The following is a 22,748-nucleotide window of genomic DNA, read 5'->3' on the forward strand; positions in this document are numbered from 1 at the left end:
TGTATTTGGTATTTACCTAGCAACAATACTTTGATTGGCTACAAAATTAAGGATCATTTCGATCTATTTGGGGGGGGAATAAAGTCACCTGTAGCACCCGATCAGATCTGGTTGGAATGGACCAAGGAATTGTAAGAGAGGTTGTGCTTAGATTCATCCACTCCAGTGACTGACATTCTCTTCCATTCTTCCTCAAAGGGAGGAGGTGGAGGATGGGGCTGCGGAGGGGCAGGGGAGCGGAGCTCCACACTGTGAGCCTCAGAAGGTGAGTCCCACCCAGCATCGACATTCAGACCTCAGGGGAGGCTGGTGGAGGTAGAAATCGGAGGACGGGGTGATTGTATGGAACACACTACTCATGCAGTAGGCCTACGATGAGCCTGTGGTCTGATTTCTGCCTCCCCTGTCACCCATGCCACCTCTGTCACCCCTGTCACCCCGTCACACCACTCCTCAGGCATGTAAACAATGTTCCATAACAGTCAGTTATACAGTTGATTCCTCCCCCTTTTCCACCAAGGCCATTTGTGTTCTTCGTGTTTATACAGCTATAGAACTGGCTCTTGGCCAAGAAAACAGATTCCAGAGTGGCACCAACACCTGGTTGGTCTTGAACAGAGAACCGCTTGCGTCAGGGGCTGGGGGCGGGATAATCGTGACCAACCAAGTCCAAGAAATCGGTGTATCATTAATTTCTTAGATTTGTTTCACTGCAATGTGATCGATGCTAGGAAGCTACTTATATTGACCTAGCGAGCTAGCTTACAACACAGGCTAACATTAACATCTTACATTCAGTGTTAATAATAATCAAAATGTGTCTGGTAATTACCTAGGAAGGAAGGAAAAACTTAAAATATGACGATAGTGAGATATTGTTAAGACGTAGTTTTCCTGTGCCTTCCCTCAGATGGGCGAGTCTCAGGTGAGTCTCTGGAGTAAGTACCTGGAGAGGCCGGGGGAGGAGGAGGAGGAGAATATTTACATGGACAGAAGCCATCTCCATGGGAACAGCAATGTCAGGTATGCCCATGACTCACGCCATTCTATGCTGATATTGGCCTTTGTCAGAAATATCTGTATAAATATCATTGCTCAGCAATCAGTGAATTTTGCCATAAATCGGCATCAGTATTAGACCCAGAAATCCAGTATCGGTTGGGCTCTAATTAAAACTCCATGGGCCGGTTTCACAGACAAGTCTTAAGCCCTAGTCCAGGATTAAATCACACTTGCAATGGAAAATCTCTGCTGAGGATGCTTTTTAGCCTAGAATGAGTCTTAATTTGCATCCATGAAACCAGCCCTATAATTCCAGTCCTTCTACGTGCCTCTGACAGAACCTATCTATAGGTGTTTGTGCACTTTATGTATCTGTGTTGCCTTATAGAAAGAGGAGGAGAGGCCGTGGTGATGGAGGGAGTGGTTGTCAGAGGGGAGGAGATGGAGAGGATAGCGTGACTGCATCGTATGGCGGGGGGACTGGTGGGAGGCGTGCTAAGGTAAGAGGTTACAACCTTCCTTCCTTCTTTCCTTCCTTCCTCCTTTCTTTGAAGTAGTCACTGAGCTAACATGATTGCACTGGTCAAAGCCAATTCTCCACACCTTTGCTTTCTCCAATCCGGTCTTGTCACATTTCTTCGAGGGAGGGAAGGAGGGAGGGGACATGGCATACTATCAGCAGGCACACCAGCTGCTCTCATACCCCCTTTCCACCAATGCGAACCTAGTTCTGGGCTGGTGTTAGTGTCTAGTTCTAGTTCTGGGCTGGGGTTAGTGTCTAGTTCTAGTTCTGGGCTGGTGTTAGTGTCTAGTTCTAGTTCTGGGCTGGTGTCTAGTTCTAGTTCTAGTTCTGGGCTGGTGTTAGTGTCTATGTAGTTCTAGTTCTGGTCAGGTGCTAGTGCCGGTCTGCAGTTGGTTCAACTTGAGAAACTTCTAAGAACCGGTTTGCTTTTCCACGGGCTAGAGAGCCACGTCATTACGTCACTGTATACGACTGTGTATGTCTCCGCTTTCCAAACAATGTGCGAACTACAAGCACAACAACAACAATGGCAGACTACATCGCATCTTTACAAGTGTCGTTCCCTCAAACTGCCTTTGGTGAGACACACAGTGACTCCTTCAACATTAAACTCTTTTTCACCTCCTCCTGTTCTCCACAGCCCCCACCTCACGGTCGACCCGCCTGTTTGTTCTCCCCCGCGGAGAGCTCTCCCAGCGCCTCTGATCCTTCCATCCCAGCCTCCTGCAGACCCCCTCCTGCCAGAGCCCCAGCCCCGGCTTACCCCAGACCCCCTGCTGCACCAATAACCTCCTCCACCAGCAGACCCTCTTTAACTACAGCCCCAGTTCTGGAAACAGCCGCAGTAACACAACCTTCTAGAATGTCCAGCTCCACAGTCATACACCATTCTAGAACCTCCGGCTCCACAGACACACAGACCTCCAAATGGGCCCAGTTCCTGACTACTCCTTCTCCTGAGGAAGAGGAGGAGGAGGAAGAGGAAGAGGAGGAGAAGGAGGAGGAGAGCAGCTGGGGTGTCAGTGGAAGGAGTAGGGAGGAAGAAAAAGAGGAGGAGGAGGAGGATGAAGAGAAGTGGGAATACCAGTACCGTCATCAAACCACGGCCTCTTCCTCCACCAGGGACCAGGACCTAATAGCCTCTTTTGGACCACCAGGCTGTGCTAGTGCTTCCTCATTGGCTGGCCTCGGGGGTGGGAAGACCTTCAATAGGCTGAAGTCGACCCTCAGTCACTGTGGGTTCTGGGCCCCGGGGACCAATAGTGGAGGAAGTCCCGCCCCTTTGTGGCCATGCGTGAAGAGCGATTCGCCAGTGTGTCACCAGCCCCCACCCACCAAGCGGCCATGCCCTGCCCCCTCCCTGGGGTCCCTCTTCTACACGGACGAGGACTTTGATGACACGTTTTAAAAGCCCTGTGACATCATAATGTACTTATGACTCAGTACGCCGAGTCCCGATAGGCTCTCTATTTATGCGTATTCCCCCCTCTCAAAGCTCATTGGAGGAGGATATTAAAGGGGAGTAACCTTGGATGCTCTCCTCCAATCCCTTTTGAGAAGGAAGCGAGGAGAGGGAATGCATGAATGGGACACTTCTGTTGAGGTTCATGTGAAGTTCATGTGAAGTCATAAGACGTTATCTGACAATCCTGCCAACCAGGAAGCTGCTTTCACCTGCGTAGATGTAAACACAAAGGACATGTGACAGGAAGAGGAAGCCACTTCAGACTACTGGTCCCTTCTACCACTTCCTGTCTCTCTCCACCGCTCCTTATGATTTACAATCTTCATTATCTGATTGGTCCTCTTAAATAGAGAGGACACAAAAAGCAAAGGAATCCTCTTTTAGTTTTGCAAACATTACTCACAATACAAATATCCATGCAACATAAATATTGAAATAAATTAGGAAATATGACAATGAAAAATGAAATCTAGACAATTGTGGGGTTTTTTGTTTGCAGAAGGATTTTATTGTTGCACAGCCATGTTATGAATGTTAAACAGTTAAGATTCACACCCTTCAACTGTTTTTCTGGGAACCAGCGATGAACACAACACTATTTACTCTACCTGACAATAGAGCTACATGAGAACTGTAATGATATCTCTTAAATGGTTAACGTATAACTTGTCATACATAGTCTGTTAAATCAATATCCATTTATGACTAAATGTCATACCTTGTTAAATAAAGTTTTGCTTCTTTTCAAAAGGCTTTACTCCAAATTATTATTTACCAAAAATATGAACCCAACCCCTCTATCTACCATTAGAGGAACACAACATCTGATTGAAGGGTTTCTAAGGTTACAGAAACATATTAAATGGTTAAGACAAATACCTAAAATTACTGAATACATCACAGTACGGTACATTTGCACAACCAGAGATATTAAATCAAAGTCGCTATCCCAGTACGATAACGTGGTTGTCATGGTTACACAGATATAACAGACTATTATTGGTTGAGTCATCAGAATGATAGAGAAGGGGATAGAAGGCTGTATTGGTACGGTGGCTATGGAGGGGGAGGGGGGGGGGGGGCTTAGGAGCCGGGGGGGACATGGCATACTATCAGCAGGCACACCAGCTGCTCTCATACCCCCTTTCCACCAATGCGAACCTAGTTCTGGGCTGGTGCTAGTGTCTAGTTCTAGTTCTGGGCTGGTGTTAGTGTCTAGTTCTAGTTCTGGGCTGGTGTCTAGTTCTAGTTCTGGGCTGGGGTTAGTGTCTAGTTCTAGTTCTAGGCTGGTGCTAGTGAACCTACTTCTAGTTCTGGTGTTAGTGTCTAGTTCTGGGCTGGTGTTGGTGTTGGTGTTAGTGTCTAGTTCTAGTTCTAGGCTGGTGTCTAGTTCTAGTTCTGGGCTGGTGTTAGTGTCTAGTTCTAGTTCTGGGCTGGTGTTTAGTTCTAGTGCTGTGCTGGTGCTAGTGTCTAGTTCTAGTTCTGGTCAGGTGCTAGTGCCGGTCTGCAGTTGGTTCAACTTGAGAAACTTCTAAGAACCGGTTTGCTTTTCCACGGGCTAGAGAGCCACGTCATTACGTCACTGTATACGACTGTGTATGTCTCCGCTTTCCAAACAATGTGCGAACTACAAGCACAACAACAACAATGGCAGACTACGCATCTTTACGTGTCGTTCCCTCAAACTGCCTTTGGTGAGACACACAGTGACTCCTTCAACATTAAACTCTTTTTCACCTCCTCCTGTTCTCCACAGATAATGATAATGAAAGTTACTAAGATAATGAAAATTACTGAATACATCACAGTACGGTACATTTGCACAACCAGAGATATTAAATCAAAGTCGCTATCCCAGTACGATAACGTGGTTGTCATGGTTACACAGATATAACAGACTATTATTGGTTGAGTCATCAGAATGATAGAGAAGGGGATAGAAGGCTGTATTGGTACGGTGGCTATGGAGGGGGAGGGGGGGGGGGGGGGCTTAGGAGCCGGGGGTCCCCCTCTACTTCTGGGGGGGCTTGGCGTAGTGGATGGTGTCAAGGGCCGCCCCGATGTCAAACTCCTTGGTGTGGAGCAGGCGGGTGAGCCACCCCCCATCGTCTGAGAAGCCCATGGACAGCATCTGGGCCAGGGACTCCACCAGGCGAGGGTCTGCATCTAGAGGAGGGGGGGGGAAGACCAGTAAGTAACCAGTAACAGTGAACCTGTGTGATTCTACAGCAGTAACTAGTAATAATGATAACAGTGAACCAGTGCGTACCTTGGGGCAGGTGAGGGTAGAGGGCTGCCTCCCGCAGGCCTGTGGGTCCCGGGGGGGCTGGGGAGGGGGCGGTGGCCGTGAGGGACCCCGGGGGGTCCAGAGACCCCTCCTCCTCCCCCCCCACGCTGAGGGACTGCAGCTCCCCCGTAGAGGGGTCCACCTCCTTGGAGCTCAGGTGGGTCCACTCCTCGTCACTCACCCCTGCTTCCTTAGGACCCTGGGAGAGAGGGAGGTGTCAATGAAGCCTTTTGAAGGAAGGGGTGTTTGTGGGATGTGGTTTATCATCAGCTGTCATTTCTCTGTGAAATCTCTGTGTGTGTGAGAGAGAGTGTCATACCTTCGCCCCACCACTGGCACTCCCCACGCTGCTCACATCATCCATCTCCACGTCTCCCTCTTTACCCGCTGCTTCCTTGGACCCTCCAGAGCCACTGTCGCTGGGGGGGCCTCCAGAGGCGGGCGGGGTCGGGGTGGGGGTCACCTTGGTCCTTCTCCCCTCATGCTCCACGTCAATGTCCACGTCGATGCCTGCACAGGACAACAGGGGTCAAGAGGTCAGCATCGTCACAATATTCTAATGTGAGGAGAAGAGAATAATAATAATAATAATACATTAGACTTATATAGCGCTTTTCTAGACACTCAAAGACACTTGAGAAGAGAGGAGAAGAGATGAAAAGAGAGGAGAGGAAAGAAGAGAAGATGGGAGGAGAGGAGAGGACACCTACCCAGTGGGCTGAGCAGGGCAGCCACGCCCTCCCCAATGTTCTTCAGGTACGCCACGTTGGCCTGAGCCTGGGCCGCCGCTGAGGCTCCTGGGAAACCGGAGGGAGGGAGGGGAGGGGAGCGGACAGCATCAGTTTACTATCCACATCATCTCTTTCTCTCAAGAAACAACTCCTGTCTCAGGGGGGATGTCTTACCAGTCTGGCTGTCCTCGGGAGCTCCTTGGCTGGGCTGAGCCTCAGAGGAGCTGGCCTGGGCCTGGTCCTGGGGCTGACCCTGGGCATGGTTCTGGTTCTGTGCCTGGTTCTGGGCCCACATGCAGTGCCTCATTTGTCTCATCCACTTCCCACGAGGGAACCACTGTGGAACCAACATCAGAACCATCACACACCAGAACAACAACAACCACAACCACATCAGGGGAGTATTCCATCAACATTGCTAAATGAAAATCCAGCCTTATTTTATCAAAAAAAGACTGGATTTTCCTTCTGCACGGATGGAATACCCCCCAGAACCATCATACACCACAACCACCACCACCACAACCACATGCGTCTTGCTGACCTCAAAGGCGTTGTTGAGCGGGTTCCAGATGGGCAGCAGGACGTGCTCCTTGTGGAGGCCCTTGGCCTGGCAGGGGGAACACAGGTCGTAGTCGGGGCACACCGTGCACTTGAAGCGGGTCCCCGCCACCGGGCCCTCGCAGCCGTCGCACGTCACATTGGGGTGCACCATGGCGGGGCCTTTGGGGGGGGGAGGGGGCCCCATGTGGGGTGGGGGGGGACCCATGTGGGGAGGGCCATGGGGATGGCCATGGGGGCCGGGGGGGAAGGGGAAGGGGGGGACCCCTCCAGGGAAGGCGTGCAGGGGGAAGTCACGGCGATGCTCCTTCTTCTCTGTGGGGGGGGTCAGGGTGGGGGGGACAGAGTGACAAAATCAAAATCTGACCACAAAGGAAACAGATACACCCCTCATTGTGTGTGTAAGTATATGCATGTGGCCACGTTCACCTGTGTGCACGGACGTGTGTGTTATTTTGTGTGTGTGCGTGTGTTATTGTGTATGCGGGTGTTATTGTGCGTGTGAGTTATTGTCTGTGTGTGTCTATGTCTTGTTCTGTATCTGTGCGCATGCGTGTCTGTGTGTATGTGTGTGTTATTAACTGCGAGTGTGTGTATGTGTGTTATTGTCTGCCTGTGTGTGTGTGTTATTGTCTGCCTGTCTGTGTGTGCGTGTGTGTTATTGTCTGCCTGTGTGTGTGTGTGTGTGTGCGTGTTATTGTCTGCCTGTGTGTGTGTGTGTGTGTTATTGTCTGCGTGTGTGTGTGTGTGTGTGTTATTGTCTGCCTGTGTGTGTGTTATTGTCTGCGTGTGTGTGTGTGTGTGGCCCCGCCTACCTTTGACGAAGAGACGGAAGGTGTCCTCCTTCAGGCAGGTGAGGCCCATGATGAGCTCGTCGTCCGTAGAGAAAGCGATCATGTCCCCGTCCTCGTCTGGGGACGCAAACAAGAGACTGTCACACACACACCGATCTCCACGGTTGACAACCGCCCACCCACCCTCCCTCCTTCCCCTCCCCTCCCTCCCCTACCTCCTTCCCCTCCCCTCCCTCCCCTACCTCCTTCCCCTCCCCTCCCTACCTCCTTCCCCTCCCCTCCCTACCTCCTTCCCCTCCCCTCCCTCCTTCCCCTCCCCTACCTCCTTCCCCTCCCCACCCTCCCCGTGCCAGCGGTGGCCCTGCACGCCGGGCGCTATCAGGTCAGGTGACCAGAGGCTTGGTGACAGGGCGTGGCGGTTAACAGAGTTCACAGCTGGAGCGTAAAGACCTCAGCACAGCGCTTATCTCACCAGGCTTTGTTGTTCTACCTCACCTTTGTTGAAGCCTGACTGATTAACCACTGAGGAGGGGAAAGGTCAGCGTTGTTGCCATTCTCTATCAAACAGATTACAGAGGTGCTTACAGAGAGAAAAGCTCTGGAGTTTGATTGGTTGTTATTTTCCTGGGTTCATATGTTTTTCTGGGTTAATATTATTAACAGTTGAGAAATGAGAGATCTGGAAACTGGTTGCTGCTTCTGAACGTGCCGTTTCTCTCTCATTTCTGAGGGCACTTCCCCCCCAGCCCCTGAGGTACAGGATGGTGTCTTAGATGTGGTCATACTCTCCCTCTGAACAGGGACCACAGCTGCCAGGTAATAATATACTTGTCAGTAAGCAATCAACTTATCAACTGTTTTAACCTCCCATGACTGTCCTGCCTATTCTGACATGACTGTCCTGCCTGTTCTACTCTTTTGTCTTTTCAACGATTTTATTCATATTCCTGTAAAGTGCATCTATGTATGAGATGTGCTCTATGAATAATAGTCTGGTTTATAAAACATATGGGGTCAACAACACTGCATGTATCTTGTTCTCTGTCTCCATGGTTCCTCTGTGGTTCTGTTGATAAGCTGTCCTGCTGGTTCTGATAAGCACCTGTCAGACTGTAAACACAGGTAAGCAGGGAGGAGTCCTGGGTAATCTACCGTGGTAGAACAGGTAGAACCTCCTAAGACGGGGCCTGAGGAAGTCTGCTAACAAGGCAATTATCATCAACTCTCTATGCAGGAAGACCTGGTATGGGATGGTCAACAACATTAGGCAGAACTGACATGATACAGCCTGGGATTTTCAGTCGGTGTCATCACTGGCTGTCCTGGTATGATTTAAGACTAAATCGGTATTATATAGTGTATATAGTAACTGTATTAACCTCTTCAGCTGAAGGCCCTATTTGACTCATTTCCGCCTAAAAATCAGACCCAAACTAAATTGCTTATAAACATGAAAAATATGATGATCAGATGCAAAAGCAGGATGCTATTTGATAGGTAACACCTTGAATTAATAACATAATTTAGGCTACACATTACAAGTAATAACGTAATAACACATTACACATGACAAGGAGATAAAGTAATCAACAATCAAATTTTAAAAATCTAAATCTGGACCCAATGATGTGTCCATCCTGTTTAAGAGCAGTGTGTTTACAGTAGACACACGTTCCTGCTCCGCCTTCGCCTGACGTCTAGCCGAGGTACAGTAGGAATATTAGTCAAATCATAGGCCTATTTCATAAGAAAGCAAGCAATGTCAACGTCACTACGTGAGCTTAGAATGATAAGGTTCTATCTCCGTTTAGGCAGTTTAGAGATATTGACCATCAAAGTTTTGACATTCCATTATGTTCTGTGAGATGGAACCTTTGTATTTTATGAATTACTAACTCAAAAATGTCAACATTTTAAAAATAACACCACACAGGCATTAATAAACACCTAATGGATCAGCTTATGTAAAAAACTCAATTTGGACAAAAATGGAGATAGAACCTTATAATTCTAACGTCACGACTAGTAATTTCCCTTCGTCAAGCTCACTTTTCAAATGAACAATTAGGACATTTCATTCGACATCAACTTTTGTCGCACTTCTGGCCAGCGGTAAACATGTCTCCTTCTCTGGCCTGTTTCACTAAGTTAACATAACACAATCCCGTAGCGCGGTGCGCAATAACACACATATGATAGGTGGAGAAAAAAAACAACCGAATAAACGAACTGTCATTTGATCAAAGAAAGAGCAAAAAACAGTATCTAAACACAACAGTCACGTGACGTCAGTCTTTTTACCTTTGTAGAACATTTGGAAGGTGACATTTCTCAGGTTGGAGAAAACATCCGCCACCTTTCTGTTCAGATACTCGTAGCTCGTCGAGACGTCCTGGTCCACCGCGAAGCGACGGATCTCTTTCGGCGCGTCCTCCTTGCCCAGCAGATAGGCTTTCACGGTCATCGACATGATGGTCCCGTCTGGTCACGACTTCACCCGCTTCTCGGTTTGTTGCGCAGTTAAAAATGTCCGAGGCCCGTTCGGTCAGCTGTGTGTGTGTGTGTGAGCTCGGTTATTATCGGTGCGTCTTCGTCTCTCCGTTCCAGTTCAGCGTCCGTACCTTTTAACGTTGTTGTGTGTGTGTCGTATTTATGCGGCGGCCCAGCCAATCACGACACGTCGCGGAGGTTTGGAGAGACTTTAGGGGGAAGTCCGTATGTTGTCGCGTCGTCCCAAGTGACACAGCGTTGCTTGCTGCTTCTGTTACCGTGTGCAGGCGCGAGGGGGGTGGGGGAAACGTAAACAGACACCGGGAGGGGCGCCGGGGACCGGCCAGCGGAGGGACGAGGAATGACATGGCACTTTTCCTGCGGGAATCCCCCGCATGTTCAGTGAGATCAGTGTCACATGGACACCCCTCTGACCTCGGTCTTAATAAACTACTTAAATGGTCCAGTCAAGCAGTAGTCAACAAATTGACACCAACTACTTATTTTCAAAAGCAATTCAACGTGTTTTATCACACGAAACGAAACATTTGAAGTGTGAAGTTGTTCATAGTTCATAGTCATATTAACAGGACTGTAACTGTTACTTCTGTAAATGTCCTTATTCGCCTTGTTAATCAGGGAAGACATGTTTGTGTGTTTGAGTCACGCTTGAGTTGACTCTTTTCTAGCCTTTCTTGTCCATGCACTTTATAGCGACCTACCTGTAGAATAGACGTTTCAACCTGTTCTACCTGTATCAGCGGCGGACTCAGGCTGTTTGAAGGGCAGGGGGGGGCGGAAAGAAAAAAGGGCACCTACTGCACAACATGGGACCCCATCAGTGCACATGGTCAAGTTTAGACCATTGGAGAGGCACCAATAGGGCACATCCTCTAATTTTCGCCACTCCAAAGGGCATTTTCGCCACTCAAAAGGGCACTTAAAGCGAGACGTTTTTCAACCGTGGGGGCACGAGGGTGTGTAGTAGAATATCAGTTTCACAGAACCACTATAATGTCGAGTCATCGTGAGGGACTTGATTCTGGTCCCCAATTTAAACCAATCAAGTTGAGGGAATGGCCATGCGTGGGTTATCCTGTTCATCCTATTCATGTCAACATCCTGCATGCTATACAAACTGTCGGCGGTTGTGATGTATTACAGCAGGCAAGTGAACAGGCTACACAATGAAAACGACGTCATTCCACCAGGTTTGCACCAGATTGCATCAGATTGCTGGTCACAGTAATTATAGGGCACTAGGCTATAGGGCTATAGTACATCAAAATGTATTATTATTATTATTATTATTATTAGGAAACAGTCATCCGGGTGTTGTGGAATAGCCTAGCACTTTCCCCACCTCTCCTCCACTCCTCCTCTCCTCCACTCCTCCTCTTCCCCACCCCTCCGTCACCTGACGCTGACTCACGGTCCTGTGATCGAGTCCTCAAACATGTTTTTTCTTCTTTTCTTTCTGGTAATCTCAAGAAAGCGCGCGACGGTTCTAGACGGTTCTAGGCCTACATGGACAATATAGGCCTGCTATACGTCATACTGAAACAAAGCTTTTTATGTTTTAATCATCTCAAACGGAAACATTTAGTGTTCTTTGGGTTCATAGTCTAGCCTATAACCTAGGCTACAGCTTTATTGCATTCATTATTTGTTTGCACTTTATTTACAGCATCTTGGTTCTTGGTCGTGAATGTTGTGTTATATTTGAGAATATGACCTGGGCTCTTATTATAAGATATTTAAGGCAAAATTCTACACTAACTGAAAAAGAAAAGAAAAAAAACATATTTAGTAGTTATTCACGTAGGCTATCGATGATATATCTTTTCCACCCAGGCAGTTTGACGGTGCCCGCGTTTCGACGGCAAAAGAATCGGCTCTCGACCAAGAAAACTGGTTCCAGAGTGGCATAATAATGCAGTATAATGAAGTAATTGAGTGCATGCTTAGATCTGAATATCAGTTCTAATACGTTTCTGGCCGTCTGTTGCTCTTTCTCAACAACGTCCGACAGTAGAGCATTAATGGGAGTGTTGTTAAGCTCAGCATCTTCTTCCAACTCCACTTCAATTGTTCTGGCTGATTTAGCATTTTTGCTAAAGAACTCAGAGATTCCCTAGCAAGATATGACCATGTGATCACTAACATTAAAACGAACAAACACATTTTTACATTTATTACAAAAAACACATTTATTTTTATTCCCAAAAGCAACAATAGTTATTATATTGTTTTAAATTATTGTTTGAATAATATTTTTATTTTTTAAATTCAGGCAGGAGGAGCTCCTTCTGCCTGCCGCTAGGGGGTGCTGCAGCACCCTCAGCACCCCCCTTCCCGCGTCCCTGTGCTTAGCGCACGGACTCGGTCATATCAGCATCTGCTCATCTTAATCATACACCTACACCTTATCTAGTTTATAAACCCCTCCAAAAAAAAGTTCGGAAACGTTATTTTGGTTGATTATTCCTCCCCTTTAATAATACCAATAATAATGGACTCGGGGGGGGGGGGGGGGGCAGGGGGAGCAACCACCCCTCCTGGTGCCCCCACGGTTGAAAAACGTCTGTCTTAAGTGCCCTTTTGAGTGGCAAAAATGCCCTTTTGAGTGCCAAACAATTAGAGGACGTGCCCTATTGGTGCCCCTCCAGTGGTCTAAACTTGACCATGTGCACTGATGGGGTCCCATGTTGTGCAGTAGGTGCCCTTTTTTTCTTTTCGCCCCCCCTTCAAACAGCCTGAGTCCGCCACTGCCAATTGGTATATATTATATATTTGCCAAAATCCCCAATATTCTTCTGTTGGTATTCACTCTCGTTTTGAGTTGCTTGGTGGATTGGATGATTGCACTCTCCCACTGTAACCAGGGAGTAGCTAAAGGACTGTAGAATTTTAGGAAGGGCTGGTTATCTAACTAACTCTGAGCTAAATCGGCAGTGTAGGAGGATAGAGGCAGGGGGCGCCAGCAACCCTTTAGACTAGCATATCACAGTTATATATATATCATATATTATAATACAAGCTATAACTCAGTTAATCACACTATAAGACAATACTTAAACCCAATACTAGATTTGCTGTTAAACTAAACAATACAGACAACTAAACACACAGCAATGTATCAAATATAAACAAACACATTTATTTATACAAATTATATATACATCCCAATATACTCCCTCCCCGCCGGCCACACACACACTCACTCACTCACACACACACTCACTCACTCACTCACACACAGTACCTGGCCTGAAAAGGCTTAGAGTCCCGGACTGAAAATGAGCGCGTTGAGGCCTGGTTGGAGCTCGTATGTGATTCGAGGAAGGCAGCAGATAAGGGGGGGGAGTGACGTTGCAATTTGAAGGGAAAGGGGCGTCTTCGTAGTAAACGACGAGGTGTGAATGGTTCAGGTCCGGTGGTCCACGGTCAGCTCCGGTGGTGTTAGCGGTCGGTCGCAATCCACCTCGGAGGCGACGGCTTTGTTTGGCTTTGGTCTCGCTATGCGCCAACGTTAGCAGCCGGCGGCTAGCAAGGCTGGCTAACGGTGACACAGCTAAACTGGGCTAGCGCTGTTAACTCACTAAACTCCGAACTCCCGCGGTGATGCGGGTAGCTAGTGATTTACTATTAACAGTCGATGTTAAAGGCAGGTCTCCTAGACAGCATCACACAGTACACAGTAATGAGTTCACCTTGACGAGGCTGAATTCAGCTATGCTTGGTCGACTTTGTGACTGACAGGAGTAACTTCTCATTCATCTTCACTCTAACGCACAGACCACCTCCGTAGCTATAGATACCAACCGAACATACATCAAGTCACGTACGCCAATCAAAACCACGCCCACTAATCTGGCGCTTGCACAATACTGAACAAATCTAAGACAGAACTTATACAATTACAATAACAATACATACACCTTCATGAAAACGTACATGAATAGTATGGAAAATAATTAAGGAAATAACAGGGGCAAAATAGGGCTGATTTGGGGAAACTAACTGGCTCTAAATTGTGGGCCTTCATAACAGCCGCCCCATGAAACCCTCGGTTTCATTTAACTATGGAAGGCACACTGGCTAGGCTGCTCTAGCAGCGTGAGGTATGAGGTGATAGTGTCCTTTGTAATTTGAGGGAGCTCAATCAGGCGTGCCACAGGTCGGGTGTAAGTGCGACCACCAACGTCCACGATGGCCGTCCGCACCCTTCCATCCGGACCCGGCAGGACCTTGGTCACTCTGCCTGTCTGCCAGGCGGCGCGTGGAAGGGACTGGTCGATCACCAGTACCACGGCACCTTCGGACAAGTTGTCTCTCTCCCTCGTCCACTTCTGCCTGACTTGCAGGGTCGGCAGGTAGTGCAGTATGAACTGCCTCCAAAACTGGTCCGCGAGCACCTGGCTGTGCCTCCACCATCTTCTTCCGGTGAGCTCTGCAGGGTCGTAGACTACCTGAGGCAGTGCAGAGTCTCGCCGCCCCATCAGCAAGAAGTTGGGCGTAATGGGATCCAGATCTGCTACATCACTGGAGGTATAGCCTAGGGGCCGGGAGTTCAAGATGCCCTCAATCTCTGCTAGTACAGTCTCGAGCACCTCATCGGTAGGCACCTTCTGTCCGAGAATGGTACGTAGGACGTTCTTTACTGAGCGAATCTCCCGCTCCCAGGCTCCCCCGAAGTGTGGAGCATTTGGGGGGTTGAACTCAAACTTCACTTGCTGGGAGGCGAGTCTGTCACGGGCCTCCTCAGTCATCGCAGCGTAGCTCGCCCTCAGCTCGGCCTCACCACCGACGAAGTTGGTGCCTCTGTCCGACCGGAGGGTCTTAGGGGTCCCTCGCCTGGAGGTGAACCTCTTGAAGGACATGAGGAAGCTGTCGCTTGTGAGCTGGTGCAGAACTTCAAGGTGCATTGCTCTCGTCGTCAGGCACGTGTAGATGATGCCCCACCGCTTTTCGGAGGCTCGCCGGTTTCGGACTAGGAGTGGCCCGAAACAGTCGACCCCAGTAGAGTGGAACGGAGCCTGTCTCAGTCGCAGCCGGTCCTCGGGCAGATCGGACATCATGGGCTGCGGCGGCGTGGCTCGCCACCTCTGGCAGTCCGAGCAGGACCTTTGATATCTCCGTACCGCCTCCCGTCCATGGAGTATCCAGAATCTCCGTCGTACCTCCGCGAAGACACGCTCTCCACCCGCGTGCTGCACTTTGTCATCATGGTGCTTGATGACCAATCTGGTGACCTGATGCTTAGTGGGAAGCACGATGGGATGCTTCGTGTCTAGGTCTAGATCTTGAGCGCGGCGCAGTCTGCCACCCACGCGAATGAGAACACCGTCGAGCTCTGGAGCTAAGCCGCGGAGTCTACTGTCCGAGGGGATCGGCTTCCCTTTCTCGAGACACTCCAGCTCTCGGGAGAAGGCATCCTGTTGGGCACTCTGCAGCACCAGGAGCTCCGCCGCGGTGTAATCTTCGGCGCTGAGCGTAGTATCTAGGGGTAGACCGGCCTTGGAGCAGAACATCCTCTTCTGCAGCTCTTCGAGCGTCTCACACTCCTCTCCCGGAGTAGTCTCAGGGTCTACAACCTGGGTGGCTCCGCAGAACAACGTCTTACGCAGCTCTTTGTCCTCTCTGTCTTCTGCTAACGCCGGCGTGGCTGGCCACTCTGACTCCCGCTCCTGTAGGAAGTCTGGTCCCGTGTGATACAGGTGGGGCTCAGCCAGATCCTGGAGAGTTGCCCCTCTCGTGATGACGTCAGCAGGGTTCCTCTTGGTGTCTACATAACGCCAGCAGTTCACCTCAGTCAACTCCAGAATCTCTGCGACTCGGGTGCCCACGAACACCTTATACCGACATGAGCTGGACTTCAACCACTGGAGGACGGTAGTTGAGTCTGACCACATGGTGACGCTCATCAGAGGTAGCTGGAGCTCGTCGAGCAGGAACCTTCCCAGTTGCGCGCCGTTCAGGGCAGCACACAGCTCCAGTCTTGGGATGGACTGTTGCTTTTTCGGCGCCACTCGGGAACGTGCCAGGACAAACGAGACGTGGACTTCACCTCCAAGCTCTGCCGCTCTGACGTATGCCACGGACCCGTACGCCATCTCCGAGGCGTCGCAGAATACATGTAGCGTGATGACACTCCTCTCTAGGTCCGTGGAGGGAGGGAAGTAGCTCCGCTGCAGCTTGATGTGCTGGAGAGTGGGAAGTTCCTGCTCCCAGGCCTTCCACTTCTCTTCTAGGTGACGAGGCAGAGGATCGTCCCATCCTCGTTCTTGGGCCCACAGCTCCCGGACAAGCACCTTGGCCATCGTCGTGAAGGGAGCGATATATCCCAGTGGGTCGTACTGGCTCGCTAGAGTGCTGTATATCGTTCTCATCGTGACGCGTTGGGGCTTGGCAGGCTTATTGCGATAGCGTAGAGTGTCGGTCTGGAACTGCCAGATAAGTCCGAGCGTCATCTCCTGAGCATCATCTGGTGAGTGAGAGACCCAAGCCTCGCTGCTGGTCGAGGTGGCCTCCTCCGGGAGGTCTCTGATGACTTGCGGGTTGTTGCTGGCCCACTGGCAGATCTCAAATCCACCCTCCTGGAGATGAGCACGCAGGTCCTGGACTAGCTGGCGGGCTTCCGTGGCTGTCTTCGAACTGTGGAGGCAGTTGTCCACGTAAAAGCTCTTATGGACGGCGTCAAACACTCCAGGAGGTGCCGTCTCCTGCGCGGCGTGAGTCTGTAGCGCATAGGTGGCGCAACAGGGGCTGCAGGTTGTCCCGAAGGGTAGCACCTCCCACTGGTAGATAGAGGGGTCGGGGTCGCTCGGGTCCTCTCTCCAGAGAAACCTCATGAGTGGCTTGTCTTCCTCCAACAACCTGACCTGGTGAAACATTCGCTTAATGTCACCACTGACTGCGATCGGCTGCTGACGGAATCGCACCAGAACTCCCAAGAGGGCTGGGGTCAAGGTTGGACCAGGGAGAAGATAGTGGTTGAGGTTGAGCTTCCCCACCTGGTAGCTACAGTTGAAGACCACTCGGTTCTTCCCGTTGTGGTGAACATTGTGGTGCGGGAGGTACCAAGACTCGGCACTCTGGTTCGCCTCGGCTGGCTCAAGCTTCTTCACCAGACCGGACTCCGTCAGTTTCTTCATCTCCGTTCTGTAAGAAGCAGCAAGGACCTCGTCCTTCCTCATACGCTTCTCAGTGCTGGTCAGACACTGTAGGACGGTTCGAGGGGATACTCGAAACTCTGGCATGGGTTCTCTTCGGAGTAGTGGTGTGACGTATCTCTTCACGCCCTGGACTTCGATACGCACTGTCTTTGCTTTAAGGAGGTCTATGGCGTAGACGTCCTCCTTTGACCGTACGTAGAGCTTCTCATTCTTGTAGGGCGCAACGTCTAGCGTCCACAGCTTCTGGACGTTGTCTAGTAGCGCCGCATTCATGGAGTCCACACTGGTGTGAAGGCAGTTGATGGTCTGCACTTCTTCGGTTCGGACATGGAGGGATGACGTAGCTCTCCCGTCTCTATCTCTCCACTCGGTAGCGCCTTGGAGGGCCCACCCAAGCGCAGTCTTAACAGCCATCGGGCAGCCTCGTGGTCCTCTCAGCGGAGGACGGAGCGACACGATCAGTGCAGCGTTGTCCGAGCCGATGAGAAGGGTTGGCTCCGCTCCTTCTATCGGATGTAGGTCTACTCGCCGTAGGTGGGAATATCTTGCGCGTAATCTCTCCAGGGGGTAGTCGTAGCGGGAGAGCGCTAGCTGGTCTGCGGTGAAGACATTCTGAAGCCGATATCTGTCCGACGGCCGCCCCGCCGGGGAGATAGAGAAGTTGATTCTCGCCCCGGTGACCTCTTTAAGGTCGCGACGTATCGTGCGCAGAGTCAGCTTCTCCTCAGTCCCTTGGAGCCCCAACTGGCGCACTGCCTCCTGGAGAAGGATGGTCCGTTCCGACCCGTCGTCTAGAACGGCGTACGTGTCGTACACAGCGTTGTTGTGGTGAAGTCGGACCTTCACCACCTTCAGTAGGACCTTGGAGCCGCTGCTCTGGGTTGGGTCTAGATAGTAGACAGGTGTTTCCTCTTCCGGTGCGCTACCGGACCTAGGGCTTCTGGTGCCCTCCGTGGACCTGGCGAGGGAGACCTCGTGTAGGATGTTGAGGTGGACCTCCTCACAGCGGTTGCACTTTCTCCTCAAGGTGCAGTTCTTAGCCAGATGGTCGCGCCCACAGTTCCAGCACCTCTTGTTCTCCTCGAGCCACCTCTGCTTGGCCTCGGTACTCAGGTTGTTGAAGTCACTGCACTCATTGAACCAGTGCTCGCTGGTGCAGTACGGACATGGCGGTGGACCTCTCCGTCCCTTTTGAGGGGGTTGAGAGGAATCCTTTCCCTCAGGTCGGGCTTTCCTCTCTCTCCGAGGCTCCTCCTCCGTGTGCAGCACTCCTACTGGGCGTCCTCTGTTCGAGCTCGGCCTGTCCCAGCGGTCTCCCTTCTCCCTCTCCTTCTTCGGCTCAGCGTAACCCATGGCGTCTACGTTGGTGTCATGCACTTCCTCCAGTAGGAACTCCGCGAAGGCAGCCATGCTCAGACCCAACTTCCCGGGGTTACGAACGCGCTGCTGTCGCCGGAACCTCTCCTGCCGGAAGCGTGGGATCTTGCGGAGCAGCCGCTCTACGTTGGAGGTGCTGTTGATCTCGCTGGCGCCAGCTGGGCCCTGCGTCTTCAGCATTCCAACCAAGGTGTGCACGCGGAGCGCGAAGTCATCCAGCGCCCGTTCATCCTTGATGGGGGCCTGCTGTTCGAGGGCTTGCAGTTCAGCAAGGGCGTGGTTCCAGGGACGACCGTAGCGGGCATCCAAGTCGGCGAGCGCTCTGGTGTAAGGTGTCGGTGCGGAGGCATGGGCCAGAACCATGTTGTGGGCTCTGGGGTTCCTCACATGCTGAAGGAGAATCGCATATTTGTAGGACTCTGAGCAGGAGTCGTCCAAGAGCGTGTCTAGGCAGATGCGTAGTTCCACATACTGGCTCCTGTCCTCGTCCTTGAAGAAGGGGAACTTGGGTCCCTCCACCTGGGGAAACATCCTGTAGTGGATGATCGGGGCTGGAGTGACGGTCTGGGTGTCCGGCCTGCATGCCTTTTGGTTCACTGGAGGACCTAGGGGTGTGCTACGCTCTTGGGGAATGGCTCCCCTCCCGGGCAGCGACGCTGGCTCCCTCTGGGCCGCGTAGCGGTCGGGTCCCTGGTCCTTTTCCTTCAAGGTGGTCAGCTGGGCCTGTAGTTGGACAGTCATGGCGGGGGTCATGGAGCCATCGGCGGGGGGTTCAGGAGATGGCACTCGAGAGGGCCGTGCGGATGATGCTCTGGAGCTACGGGCCGACGGAGCTCTGCTGATGCACACGTCGCGCATGGTCTGCATCACTTCCTCCATCTTCTCCGCGTGCAGTTGCTCTCTCTCCATCTGGAGGCGGTCGCGCTCCATCTGGAGGCGTTCACGTTCTAGCGCCTCCTGGCGCTGCCTCTCCGCCGCGCGTTCCGCCCCCTCCATCTGGAGGCGCTCGCGCTCGAACTGGATGCGTTCCCTCTCTAACGCCTCCTGGCGCTGTCTCTCCGCCGCACGTTCCGCTCCTTCCATCTGGAGGCGTTCACGCTCGAACTGGAGGCGTTCCCGCTCTAACGCCATCTCGGCCTGTTGGCGCATACATTCTGACAGCGCGGCACTACTCCCTCTGGAGTGCATGCTATCCGCCCCAGAGGCAGAACTGCCCACGGAAACCCTGGACCGGGAGGAAGCCACTGAACGGCAGGAGCTAGGTCTCGAGCGCGCCGTACTGGGAGGCAGATCGTTAAGGCTGAGGCCCTCCCTCTTCCGCCCGCAGGCGCTGTCAGACCGGGCCTCTCCTTCCTGCTCTTCCGTTTCTACGGCAAAACCCTGCTGTTCTGCCATCTCATCCTCAGGCTGGTGCTCTTTGATGGCTGTCTCGGTGCTAGCCACCCGCGCGCCGGCGGACACCTCGGCCTCTCCGACCACTGTATCCCGTGGAGTGCGCTCCTCACTACCACTCAGTGAGCTTTCGAGCTCAAGCTCATACTCTTGTAACCTCTGAGGCAACCGCGGGACTCTCTGTGGTCGTGGCTCTGGCTCAGGGGGCGGAGAAGGGGGGGTAACTGTCTTGTCTGGTTGGCTGCGCTCAGCCATGCTATCACTACACAACCTATCCGGCTCGAAGGACCAATTGTAACCAGGGAGTAGCTAAAGGACTGTAGAATTTTAGGAAGGGCTGGTTATCTAACTAACTCTGAGCTAAATCGGCAGTGTAGGAGGATAGAGGCAGGGGGCGCCAGCAACCCTTTAGACTAGCATATCACAGTTATATATATATCATATATTATAATACAAGCTATAACTCAGTTAATCACACTATAAGACAATACTTAAACCCAATACTAGATTTGCTGTTAAACTAAACAATACAGACAACTAAACACACAGCAATGTATCAAATATAAACAAACACATTTATTTATACAAATTATATATACATCCCAATATACTCCCTCCCCGCCGGCCACACACACACTCACTCACTCACTCACACACAGTACCTGGCCTGAAAAGGCTTAGAGTCCCGGACTGAAAATGAGCGCGTTGAGGCCTGGTTGGAGCTCGTATGTGATTCGAGGAAGGCAGCAGATAAGGGGGGGGAGTGACGTTGCAATTTGAAGGGAAAGGGGCGTCTTCGTAGTAAACGACGAGGTGTGAATGGTTCAGGTCCGGTGGTCCACGGTCAGCTCCAGTGGTGTTAGCGGTCGGTCGCAATCCACCTCGGAGGCGACGGCTTTGTTTGGCTTTGGTCTCGCTATGCGCCAACGTTAGCAGCCGGCGGCTAGCAAGGCTGGCTAACGGTGACACAGCTAAACTGGGCTAGCGCTGTTAACTCACTAAACTCCGAACTCCCGCGGTGATGCGGGTAGCTAGTGATTTACTATTAACAGTCGATGTTAAAGGCAGGTCTCCTAGACAGCATCACACAGTACACAGTAATGAGTTCACCTTGACGAGGCTGAATTCAGCTATGCTTGGTCGACTTTGTGACTGACAGGAGTAACTTCTCATTCATCTTCACTCTAACGCACAGACCACCTCCGTAGCTATAGATACCAACCGAACATACATCAAGTCACGTACGCCAATCAAAACCACGCCCACTAATCTGGCGCTTGCACAATACTGAACAAATCTAAGACAGAACTTATACAATTACAATAACAATACATACACCTTCATGAAAACGTACATGAATAGTATGGAAAATAATTAAGGAAATAACAGGGGCAAAATAGGGCTGATTTGGGGAAACTAACTGGCTCTAAATTGTGGGCCTTCATAACACCCACAGTAATAAGGAAAAACAACACATATTGGCCATTTTTACACTTTATTAATTTTACACTGTCAGGGACCTCTGTGGAAGATCCATACGCAGTCACAACAGCTTGGCACCTCCTCCTCATGCTGGTCCCCAGCCTGGTCACACACTGCTGTGGGACGGCATCCCATTCCTCAACTAGGATTTGCCGCAAGTCAGCCAACATGGTTGCGTTGGTCACTCTGCCACGTACAGCACGCCCAAGCTGATCCCACAAGTGTTCAGTTGGGTTGAGGTCTGGACTCACGGCAGGCCATTCCACCCTCTCCACTCCCAAATTCTGGAGGTACTCTGTGATGATCCTGGCTCTGTGGGGGGCGAGCGTTGTCATCCTGGAGGATGGAGTTAGGTCCCAGATTCTGGAGATATGGGATCACCACCAGTCACACACCTGTGACTGACATACACCTGCAAGCTCAAAACGAGAGTGAATACCAACAGAAGAATATTGCAGGGGATTTTGGGGCCGCTACCCACACGTTTGGCTGTGTTGCTCATTTCACGAATGCATGATCCTTACAAGTTGTACCTCGTTGTAAATGTGACTAATCAGCCTTTCCAACGATATAAAATACAATACCAATTGGTATTATTAAAGGGGAGGAAGAATTGACTGAAATAACGTTTCCAAACTTTTTTTGAGGAGTTTATTATGTAGACTTTAATGTTGATATCTTGAATCCATATGCCTACTGAACATGTCACAAAGGTCTATGAATGAGTTACATCACACCATGTTGACGATGACAATGATGATGATGACGATGATGATGATAATAATAATAATATTAATATTAATAAATGTATTTTGTATAGTGTTTTTCTCATTAGCCTGATGATAAACCAATCAATAATAACAAAATACATTTTAAATAATGATTATTGTCTGGTGGTGTCAGGTTTCAGGTTGTAACGTGAGCGGGAAGGCGTGGAGAAAGTGCAGCGACAAGTGCGTCGTGCGTAAAGTCGTCCTCTCGCCGCTAGGTGGCAGCATTTAACTACTAACCACAAGAGGAGTAGTCAGATAGCGCATCAATGAAAGAGGCTTGTTTTAGTTGTAATAAATGACTTAAATTCCCCACATTACTTTTCATTTTCAACATTAACGCATTGCCTTCATTTTTGCCACAAGTATAAACATGTTATTCAGAATGAGTGATTCCTGCATGAAAGGAGTCATCCTCGGGTTCATTTCATGATTAAAGTCCAGATATGTCGCAGTATAGGCTATTTCAGTGTAACATATGACAATATAGTGTCAAAATGATTTCCCAACATGAGAACATGGGTTTTTCCTCGTATTTGTTTATTTTTTTTAACTTATTTTGGTTTGGTAAACGGTTCTCATTGGTGCTACCTGGAACAGCTATGAATGATTGGCGCTAAATAATGCACAGTAATTAATAGGAGTTATGCATAAAGACGTAGCATTCTGTTTTATTGCTCCCAAGTAGGCCTATTT

The 22,748-nt window shown here is 50.4% G+C and overlaps 1 protein-coding gene across 1 annotated transcript; it reads right to left on the minus strand.

Moving 5' to 3' along the window:
• Positions 1 to 4,861: 4,861 nt before the first annotated feature.
• On the minus strand, positions 4,862 to 9,967 carry sqstm1 (sequestosome 1). The gene is made up of 8 exons (XM_080525044.1): positions 9,665 to 9,967; positions 7,385 to 7,480; positions 6,553 to 6,884; positions 6,183 to 6,345; positions 5,988 to 6,074; positions 5,597 to 5,787; positions 5,260 to 5,476; positions 4,862 to 5,156 (listed from the first exon to the last, which is right to left on the minus strand). Exons 1-8 carry the CDS (start codon positions 9,831 to 9,833, stop codon positions 5,002 to 5,004), a joined length of 1,410 nt encoding a protein of 469 aa, XP_080381170.1. The 5' UTR covers positions 9,834 to 9,967; the 3' UTR covers positions 4,862 to 5,001.
• Between the last annotated feature and the right edge of the window lie 12,781 nt (positions 9,968 to 22,748).

Source organism: Nansenia antarctica (assembly GCF_963989245.1).
Source record: "Nansenia antarctica genome assembly, chromosome: 3".
Taxonomy (NCBI): Eukaryota; Metazoa; Chordata; class Actinopteri; order Argentiniformes; family Microstomatidae; genus Nansenia; species Nansenia antarctica.

Coding starts and splice junctions, on each gene's coding strand:
- sqstm1 (XM_080525044.1), bottom strand. CDS start 9,833: ATGTCGATGACCGTGAAAGCCTATCTGCTGGGCAAGGAGGACGCGCCG. Junction 6,346..6,552: donor CGCTCAACAACGCCTTTGAG/GTCAGCAAGACG, acceptor TTGGTTCCACAG/TGGTTCCCTCGTGGGAAGTG. Junction 5,157..5,259: donor CTACCCTCACCTGCCCCAAG/GTACGCACTGGT, acceptor CCCCTCCTCTAG/ATGCAGACCCTCGCCTGGTG.